This window comes from Halictus rubicundus, chromosome 6 (genome assembly GCF_050948215.1).
Source record: "Halictus rubicundus isolate RS-2024b chromosome 6, iyHalRubi1_principal, whole genome shotgun sequence".
Taxonomy (NCBI): Eukaryota; Metazoa; Arthropoda; class Insecta; order Hymenoptera; family Halictidae; genus Halictus; species Halictus rubicundus.
In genome coordinates, this window is record NC_135154.1 from 1,202,578 (window position 1) to 1,213,442 (window position 10,865).

The 10,865-nt window shown below is 34.0% G+C and overlaps 2 protein-coding genes across 3 annotated transcripts; one reads left to right on the plus strand and one right to left on the minus strand.

The window, feature by feature from the left end:
* The first annotated feature begins 1,095 nt into the window (after window positions 1-1,095).
* Window positions 1,096-4,628, plus strand: Cndp2 (Cytosolic non-specific dipeptidase 2). The gene is made up of 6 exons (XM_076789341.1): window positions 1,096-1,200; window positions 1,787-1,878; window positions 1,973-2,423; window positions 2,495-2,923; window positions 3,155-3,628; window positions 3,709-4,628. The coding sequence occupies exons 2-6, from the start codon at window positions 1,838-1,840 to the stop codon at window positions 3,754-3,756; spliced, it is 1,443 nt and encodes a 480-aa protein (XP_076645456.1). The 5' UTR covers window positions 1,096-1,200; window positions 1,787-1,837; the 3' UTR covers window positions 3,757-4,628.
* On the minus strand, window positions 4,424-9,195 carry Fuca (alpha-L-fucosidase). 2 transcript variants are annotated; one of them, XM_076789339.1, is made up of 7 exons: window positions 9,177-9,195; window positions 8,843-9,115; window positions 7,855-8,149; window positions 7,520-7,771; window positions 6,397-7,053; window positions 4,832-5,055; window positions 4,424-4,744 (listed from the first exon to the last, which is right to left on the minus strand). In XM_076789339.1, the coding sequence occupies exons 3-7, from the start codon at window positions 8,129-8,131 to the stop codon at window positions 4,652-4,654; spliced, it is 1,503 nt and encodes a 500-aa protein (XP_076645454.1). In that variant the 5' UTR covers window positions 8,132-8,149; window positions 8,843-9,115; window positions 9,177-9,195; the 3' UTR covers window positions 4,424-4,651. The 2 variants fall into 2 exon arrangements, with proteins under 2 accessions (XP_076645454.1, XP_076645455.1); XM_076789340.1 differs by lacking the exons at window positions 8,843-9,115; window positions 9,177-9,195 and having other exon boundaries at window positions 7,855-8,344.
* Between the last annotated feature and the right edge of the window lie 1,670 nt (window positions 9,196-10,865).

The window sequence follows — 10,865 nt, forward strand, 5'->3', positions numbered from 1 at the left end:
CCCTTGAATGGGCTCGCTCACGAGGAGTCTCGAATTGGTGTCCGGTGACACCCAAAATCCTGGGACCGTCGCGTCGCTTCAAGTGTCCCGGCTATTGCAGCCGACCGTGTTTATATCGTAAATTTCATGTTCGGTCTGTGTGGGACTGAGCAAAAAGAAAAAATATTAATTTTTTAGTAAGTACCACTCATCTCCGATTTTGATGAAATTTAAATATATTATACAGCTACACATTTTGAACAACTTTTTCCTTTTTCAATATAGGGGGGTCGCTTTTAGTTTTCGAGACATTGGCAAAAAACTATTGCTAATACTGTGGCAACGTTAGGCTGCTCCGACGCGGCGTTTGTTTACTTTTTTTTGTAAACACGTTGTGGGGATGAGAGAGAAAACAGGGTCTCAATCTATACAGGGTGAGCTTTCAATTTTGAAAGACTACTCCTAGACTTTCGTATGCGTGGTCGGGCCGACCTGGCGGCCGGCCCTCTCCACCCCCACCGCGAGCTAACACCAACTCACTCTCACTTTTTTTACCTAACACCAACCAATTTTACTTCCTACGTACACTACAAGAAAATCGAGTTTAAAGATTCATGAATCTTTAATCGTTTGAAATTAATAATATAAATATGCAATGATAATGAAATGAAAAAAAAAATGCGTTAGTTGGCAGGATTTGAACCCTGGTCGTCCGTCTGAAAACTTGGCACGCTACCGTCGCGCCACACCGACTCTTGTTGTAGGCTAAAAAAATACGGCATTACATGCGAAATAATGAAATTTCAATCGTCAATATCTCGAAAAGTATTGGGTATCTGCCCCTATAATGGTATATATTCGTAAAGAGGAGAACGAGATCTATAAGTGTGCAAAGTTTCAACCGAATCGGTGACCCGAAGGACGTGGCCTCTCCTTGTTAGACAAAGAACTAATTAATCGAGATGAAGAATTAGGATGACAGCAACCAAATTCACTCTCATAGATTAGAAAATCACGATCACGGCGTGAATGAAGTTGAACTCACGACCGTGACCGTGATTCTGCGATCACTGTGATAAATTAAATAATGATTTTGTACGCCATTCCTAAACGGCGTATTACATATGTATACTTATAAGTACATATTCCGGTACGCTACCGCCACGCCCACCTAGCCACGCGACAGCGACACTTGGTATTCCTGAAAATTACGACTGTATGGTAATAACCTAAAATAATAAAAATCTTAGAAACTATTAAATATCTTCCCTAATAATGGTATATATTCGTTAACAGAATTACGAAATCTATTATCGAATAAAATTTCAATCAAATCGGTGGCCTCATGATCTTGCATTCTCCTACGATTGTACAATCAACTACATAAGTATTTATACATGAAAGTGTTGTTTAACATTAAATAAAATCATTCGGTATTCTAATAAAATTAAGACCGCGCAGTGAAAATATAGACGGGTATACCCCTCTGTATATTACATACTAAATAATACTAATAGCCATACTATTGACATACATAGTAATACGTTGTCGTATGTAGCTTCTACCGAACTATAATATTTCCCCCACTTTAGACGATTCTAATTCTGAATACGATAAACTTCAACTGTAGTATATATACCTGTCAGTTTTTCTATCACTAAATACGATATCTTTGCATGTTTTTGTTATCAGAATGTACCTATACACATACATGGTAGTCTGAAGTCCGTAGTGTTATCCAAAACCCATTATTCACGTGATAAGATTACTTACATATATAACACATATTTCTGGAATACACTTTCAGACTGCAGTCAACATTTTATAGGAATTGTTTATACCGAATAAAAGAAGAAAAATGGCTTCAGATCTTCCAACAATTCTAAAAAATTTGTTCAGGTATTTATTTAAACAACATCATTATAGATCCACTCAAAATAAATTAAGTATACGTAACAATGAAATTAATTTTTATTTAATTTTTAACTTTTAGTTTTATTGACAACCATAAAAAAGAATACATAAATAACCTACATGAAGCAGTGGCTATAAAATCGGTTTCTGCGTGGCCAGATCATAGAGATGAGGTAGTAAAAATGATGAAATGGATGGAAGATAGATTAAAAGATCTTGGTGCTACTACAGAATTAGCAGATGTTGGAAAAGAAACTCTTCCAAATGGAGATGAAATACCGTTGCCACCTGTTTTGTTAGGAACCCTTGGGTTAGATAAAAAAAAAAAGACTGTACTTTTATATGGGCATTTAGATGTGCAACCAGCATTGAAAGAAGATGGTTGGGATACAGAACCGTTTGTTCTTATTGAAAAAGATGAAAAATTATATGGCCGTGGAAGTACAGATGACAAAGGTCCTGTACTTTGTTGGATACATGCTTTGCAAGCTTTCAAAGCTATTGGAGCAACTATTCCAGTAAATCTTAAGGTACTTTCGTTATTGTAAAATGTTACCAATTTCTTTGTGATCTTTCAGTACCCATTTTATTTTGGTTACAGTTTGTTTTTGAAGGTATGGAAGAAAGTGGAAGCATAGGTTTGGATGACCTTCTGTGGGCACGTAAAGATACATTCTTGCAAGGAGTAGATTATGTCTGCATATCTGATAATTATTGGTTGGGTACTACAAAACCATGTATTACATATGGCTTGAGAGGCATATGTTACTTTAATGTTGAAATAACGTGTGCTGCTAAAGATTTACACAGTGGTGTATTCGGTGGACTTGTGTACGAAGCAATGGCAGACTTAATTTACTTATTAAATACATTGGTTGATGTTAATGGTAAAATCTTAATCGATGGCGTATATGACAATGTAGCTAAGATTACAGCAAAAGAATTGGATGCTTATAACACAATAGAATTTGACGTGGCTGAATTTAAAGAATCTGTTGGTGCTGATAGACTGGCTCACAATGAAGATAAGGTAGGTTGTTATGATTCAATAGCTTGGTATTAATTGTAACTCCTTTGTTGGCATTGACGAGATATCTTGCGACACAAAGTTGTTCGTAAGATGGTAAGATTTTACGATGCGACATTGCACGACAAGATATCTCGTCCATACAATTCATGGATGTCCGTATCAATAAAGGAGTTAATTGTGAGTATGAATGTAAGAATGCATAGATATTATTTTGTCGTGTTGCATTGACAGATCAAGCTTTTAATGCATCGATGGAGACAACCCACTTTATCCCTTCATGGAATAGAAGGTGCATTTAGTGAACCAGGTGCAAAAACTGTCATTCCAAGAAAAGTTATTGGTAAATTTTCAATGAGATTGGTGCCAGACATGAGCCCTGATGAAGTTGAAGAAAAAGTAATGACATATTTGAATAAAAAGTGGGCTGCTAGAGGTAGTCCAAATGCAATGAAAATTAGTTTAGGTCATGGAGGAAAACCTTGGTCTGAAAATCCCGATCATCCAAATTATATGGCTGCACGAAAGGCTACCAAACATGTTTATAAAGTAGAACCTGACTTATGTCGAGAAGGTGGTTCAATTCCAGTTACTTTGACATTCCAAGAAGTAACGGGTAAAAATGTACTGCTTTTGCCAGTTGGCGCTGGTGATGATGGAGCTCATTCTCAGAATGAAAAGTTAAACGTCCGCAATTACATCGAGGGTGTAAGTATCTTTTTTATGAAGGATGTACATACACATTTCATAGAAATGTATTATATAGTAATTGTTTACTTTTATTTCAGACTAAATTACTTGGTGCTTATTTGTACGAAGTAGGTCAAATTCAGTAACTGAAGAAGAATTTGCATTTATGTGTTACAAAAAAGAAGTTTGCAATTACGTAATATAAAGTATACAGTTATAAAATGATAATTCTAAGGGGAACAGTTAACGTACAAAATGTTTTGTAAGGCTAAGATCACAGTGGTTCCGAAATCGGCCGACGCGGTATCTGAATTTTATGTTTCTCTAATGAAATTTGTCTATCAATCGAGATCAAGCGGTCATTTTTTTTTAAAGAAACTTTGAAGGTTGTTGAACGATATTCTGTTTCATTTACCTGCGATTATTATTTTTATTTGCATTTTCTTACCGTCCGCGCTACTAGTGAAGTGACAGGGATGAATTGGATCGAAATCGTGGCCAAAAGTAAAACATATTTTCTCTTAGTTTAAAAATCTGTGTAAGTACTTTATTCATAAAGTACCAAAGCATGTTTTTTTGTTGCAACTGACATTTAATACGTATTTCTGTCAGAGATATATACATATATACATATTAACTTGAACTTTAAAAAAAATTAATCAAAAATTCCATCTTGTTGAAAATCGAACTCCCATTTTGTTTTTTGTAATTTTGACATATTCATATTCAACGGCGCGAGAAATATGGGAATACTAATTTTCAAGAGAATCCAATAACTTTTTCGGTTATGCATCGGTCATATTGAATCCGCCATTTTGTTTTTGTAATTTTGATATCACATTCATAATCAGTGACCCGAAAAACCTCAGAGTATCAATTTTGAACTAAATTGGAGTACTCCTTCCCATTTTGAACCGTCTGATATCGGAGCCACTGTGACCATAGACTAATTTACATACAAATTTATAAAATATACATAAACACCGTTTAAAATAAAGTGCAAAAATTTTAAAAACTATTGAATGTGGGTATTAATATAATTTATTTTTGCTTTATTTTCAACGCCCAGCCTGGTTGCCCTTTGTGAAGTTCTGGTGGTATAAATATAATTAATTCTTCACCATTTTGTTTCCACTAAAATTAAATATACAATATTAGTTAAAAAATTCTAGAACTTATAAAAGATACATACTAGTAATTATATGTAATAAAATTACGTACTTTAATTGGTTCATCAGATCCAAGCATGAATATTTGCGTGTTTACAGATACTGTAAGAGATCCTAAGTGCAATATGCCATCCTTTGGCCAATCAATTATTAGTGCATAGATTAGTCTTTTATTTTTACTTTGGGTATACCAAACACTATTTGTCAAAGTGTCATTTTGTGCATGCCATGGTTTAGTATTATAAATAGCTTCTCCATTTATTGCTAACCACTTACCTGTTAAACAAATACTTTTTGTGACACCTTAATTTAAGTAAGATATAATATTTATAACCAAATATTTTAATATTATTAACCCTGTAAGCAATTTGCTATGTATTTGCCACCAAAAGGCTATAGCCGGTTATAGGAGTCAAATTCGTCCCCGGCCCTATTTTAATCTAGTTTGAACCATTCGATAGCCTACCAAAAAAGAAACCTTTCTTCCAAGTTTCAGCCCGATACCTAATTTGTAAGAGGACAATCGAAAATCCAGTTTTTGGCCCATTTTCCCCATTTAATGACCATTTAAAATTTTGAAAAAACTGACACATTTCGAATACCAAGCCACAAATTTTGAATCGTTTTCAGATTTTTCCGTTGCAAACCCTGGTTGTAAAAAACGAAAAACACGAAAAAAAAGTCGAGAAAATGCAAATTTCATATAGAAATTGAAGAGACATCAGAACAGATTCAATTTAGCAATGAGATATAGTCCTAAGTATTATACTCAATTTTTTAAAATTCCTGAGTTTGGTGCGTCATGGTTGAAAAAAATAAAAACCACTTTTTCGGCATTTTTTCCGTGAAAAACTAAGTTATAATTATCATAAAAACATATTATGTAATATTAAACATTCCTACGTTCAGAGAAACATCGTCTAGATTTTAAAATTTGCGTAGTACAAAAAAAAACGAAAATTATATGCAGGGTATATTCGAATATTTCGAAGGTATGCACTTTCAACGGCGCCGGTTGGTGCAGCGGTTATGGTCTCCCACTGCGAAACCGCTGAAGAATTTTTGGACCAGGTTCGAATCCCGCCAAAGTCAAATTCGCGCGGCCGGGTCGAGAAGGCGTAGCCTTCGAAAATTGGCCGTCGCGTGCCAATAATTCCGAACCCTGCCAAAAATGATTAGAGGCCGGAAGTATTTCAAAAATATTTTTCCGAAAAATAGTTTGAACATGATTAAAAAATGTTTTTACAATGGTGTAACAACAATCATACGGTTAGGAATTAGATTAACCAGAAAAAATTCAACTTCGGCGAGATTCGAACCTGGTCCAAAAATATCCGAAATGTGTCAGTTTTTTCAGAATTTTAAATGGTTATTAAATGGAGAAATGGGACAAAAACTGGATTTTCGATTATCCTCTTTAACTACCCTTACAAATGAAGTATCGGGCTGAAACTTGGCAGAAAGGTTTCTTTTTTGGTAGGCTATCGAATGGTTGAAACTAGATTAAAATAGAACCTGTCCCGAAATTCTCATTTCATGCCGACCCGATATTTTCGGTTTCTCGCATACCTATATTATTATTATAAAAAGAACACACGTATAAGATAGTTATCATACCCATTCCACGTAATCTTTCTTCAAAAATTGGAGAAATAATGCCATCTTTTGTTGGTCCCACATTCATTAATACATTTCCTCCACAGCTGACGGTAATTACCAGTTCTCTTACCAGTTCTGGCAACGTTAAATATTCCGATAAACGAGCGTTTCTACGAAACCCCCAAGATTTTCTATCAATAGTCAGGCAGTTTTCCCATTTATGAGATTGGAGTACACCTAATGATTCAAAATAGAAACTTAAAATGAAATAAAATATCGAAGTTATGATAAATAGTAAACTGTAATACATTCCTGGGTTATAACGATCAGTACATGTATAAAAATCGCCATGATGGCATGGTATGTTAACACCCCATCTATCATTAACAACAACTGTTTCCTTCACAGGACTTTCATTATACAACCAACATAAAAATTCTTTTGATGTCCAGTAAACATCTGACGCTTCCCAATCACCATCAGACCATAAAATTTCTGGATTATAATTTTCTATCATCTCTTGTAGTTCAGGTATTATTTTTTGCTTAACGAAAATTTCTGTCGTAAAGTTGTTTGCTTTATCGTGTAAATAAAGAGGATTATACCATTCATATAAAGAATGATAAAGACCAAATTTTAAATGAGTTGAATTTCGCAACGCCATTGACAGTTCACCTAAATTAAAAAGTTAATAATATTAATTTATATTTACCATATTAAAAGAACAAATTAACTAGAATTATACCGTCTATTTTTTCAAAAGGAGAGTACATCCGGCGAGACAGGAGGTACATCAATGTATATAACAATTATCTATCTCACCTTAACATGTTAAACGCTATGCCAGTCCCTGTGGACTGATGGTATCGAATTTACAAAATAATATATAATATATAATTCATACAATATTAACAGATATGTTCACTGTCTTAATAGATTTGATTGAAACAGATTAAACAGAAATGAAGTCGGCGAGAGTTTCCCTTATGCACAGGTGTATTTTTGCATCTAAATTTAAATAAACAGTGAATTGGAAAGCAAAACAAAATTAGCTCCGTGTTTAACGTGTTAATAGTTTTATCTTACAATCATTACTTCACTATAACTCAGAAATCCTTTATTAAAAAGCACACCATAATACCTATGAGGTCTCTTTGTGGTCCTACATCCATAGAATTCCAACTGAAGGAATATTTTGAGGGCCATAATGTATATCCCTCGTGATGTTTACTGGTCAGTACAACATATTTTGCACCCGAAGCTTCAAATAATTTGCTCCACTCAGTAGCATTAAAAAATTCTGCAGTAAATTCACGAGCAAAGTCCTGATATGTAAAGTTTGGCGGATATCTTTGTTTCATAAAATCACTGTACTTGGTATCACTCTTTTCTTCTAGAAGTTGTAAATTAGACTATTTGTTAAGGAATCAAAAAATTATATTTGAATGTTTTGATTACCGAGAAGTATAATGTTACCTCGCCAATTATTCCAGAACCATTCTGAACCAAAACTGGGAACGCTAAAGACTCCCCAATGAATAAAAATGCCAAATTTTGCATCATCATACCAATTTGGAAGTGGTCGACTGTCTAAACTATCCCATGTTGGAATATATTTACCAGTTTCCACTTTTCGATGCTGAAACACTTCGTCATTTTCTAGGTTTGATGATATTATAATGTATTTGTCTTCTGATGATCCACATAATGTACAAAAAGTATAAATCAATAGCATATAGATCCATAGCACCATTTTTTTATTTATTATGTACTAAAAATACATAAAATAGTTAAATACTTATAGAGATATTTATCCTTTTATCACATATGTATATATAATGTTTCAGGTTTTAACAGTCAAGCTTTATCATGGCCAGTGTTCATTTAAGAGTAAAACTGTTACGAGTTACTCTCGAGAGTCCAATTCATCAGTGTACACACTATTGAGAGTGTTATCGGAGAGTTGCACGAAGAGAATAGCAATCTCGATAGCATGTACACTGACGAATTTGACTCTTGAGAGTACCTCGCGACAGTTTTACTCTCAAATGGACACAGGGCATTAGTATATCTTGTGGCAAGTAGGTATGTATTGTAAACATAGTTTACATAAACATATTAAAGTAAATATATACATTGTGTCACAATAACTTCAACTTCATTTTTATTCCTTTTGTATTTTTATCATATACATTACAGAAGATTTATGTTTATATATAACATAAGATTAAATTGGAGAGGAAATTTACTATCTGACTCAATGCTTAAGATTATACGTATTCTAATAATAAATGAATACTCATACAAATATTCTAAATAACATTCTTATAATTTGGTTATTAATTAGAAATTAACACAATAAAATTCTTCTTTATTTACTTATTTGCCAATAAAATTTTGACAGGTGGCAGTTATCAGTAACCGTTACAAAGAAATAAAAATAAACAAATTAATAGTTACTTACCAAACTTTTTAATAAAACATCTGCATAAAATATTGCAGAAATAAGATATTGCTTTATTATTGTTTGTTTCGATTAAGATATCGAAGGTAGCGTTCTAATGTAACCGATAATGTTTTTAATGTGTCAACAAGATAAAGTTTCGGTGAATTTGCCGAGTTGTCATGCTATCCGTAATAACCGTCTAAATTCCGTTGAAACATATTTATTGGCATGATTGGTATATTTTTGTGAAACTATAGAATTTGTTTTAATTGACTCCTTTGTTGGAAACATCTGTTAAATAAGATTCAAATGAAAATTTTAAATTATAATACACAAACTCCGATTCCGGTACCGTATGCATGTGTGTATCAGGCCTGGGCACGTTAGGGACCCCTCAAATGCCTGCCCTGTTAAATGACTTGTCGCACCCATCTCTCCTTCGTGTAGCGCGCATCTTCGCTGAGCAGCTCGTGCTTTCGTTCCACATGTAGGTATTGGACCTACGATGGAGGAAAATGACTAGGCGCGTGAGTGCTGGTAAAAGCAGAGAGGAATGAGAGTGCTCACGCCAGGGGTTTCGGCGTTCCCACTTTCGTAACATCGCCGCTTTAGCATGGCACAGAACCGGTCAGTCTTTCCTGGAACAGAACCGGTCAGTCTTTTAGCATAAAACTGAACGCACATTATTTTTTTAACCAGGATTAGAACGTACAGCTTAATTGTTGTATATGAAATATGTAACTAACATGTAAATCTTGTGTACAAAATCTCTAATTAATATAAATTAAGAATAATATTAATTGTAATGATACGTATTTTATTTTTTTTCCAAGTTTGTAGTTGCAAACTTTAGTTGTAAAAAATGGAAAATCCGGAAAAATTCGAACAAATACAGATCTCATATCGAAGTTTAAAAGAAACCAAACTGAATATTAATCTAATAATGAGCTATTGTCATCAACACTATCTTAAATTTGTTCATATATTTAGCTACTGTTATTATTAATTAAAAAAAATTTTCTTTCATGAATAAATATTTTTTCCTCCTCAGTACCGTAAGATTTTTACTAGATGACTTTAAAAACACATTAGAACTATTTTTAAATAATTTTACTCGAAAACATTCTAGTTTGCTCTTTATTTCACCGTTCTACTAATTTTTTATGGGCTGCATTGCACTCTTTTACATCTCAATACCATGGTACCATCCATATTCAAGGAAGAACATTTTTTTGCGACGATCATTGAAAAAACAAAAGTGTTTCCTTCATTTCAGTCCTTTAGTGCGTTGGTGACGTAGCGCCCAGCACACCTACTTGTGTTCTGTGTCACATCTGGAGTTATATGGTACGCTAACTCGCAAGCCAGACCATACAAGCGAATGCATCCACAACTTCCAGAGACCTGCCTCCAAAACTAATTAAAGGAAGGCTAGACACGCAGTGTGTACTAAACTCCTCAAAAGAGGCGGATTCCAGTCGCTCGTGTTATAAACCTCATTCGATACTTCATCGAAAGGGTGATCTTACATATTTCTGTAAGAGTTCCAAGTGCATGCACTTTGTTCATGATACACTCTTTGTAATTATTAAATTCAATTAAATATTAAGTAAATCTTTCACGGTGCTAACGGCCCTCGCAGAGATGGGCATTATTTGGGATAAAAAATTATTTAAATAAAAATTCGAATAAAAGATACTTTATCTTTATTTGTTATTTGAAGGTTCGAATAAAAAAAAGCATCTTTATTGGACGAGTGTCGAATAAATAATTTTATTAGATGAGAATTTATCCGACGAATAAAAATACTTTTTTATATTCGATGCTTCAAATTAAATTTTCATTTTTTATCTGTACTGTTATTCGGAGGCTACGACTAATTCTTCCGAATTTCGAATAATTTTCGTCAGCTTGAATAAGCGGCTTCGAGCCCCGTCGGCCCAGGCCCAGAAGCTCGTGCCACCTCGGTCGCCCAGCGGTGCAATAAACGGCAGCCGCGCGATCCGAGGCTAGAGCAGGTATATCGGTGTGAAACAACTAC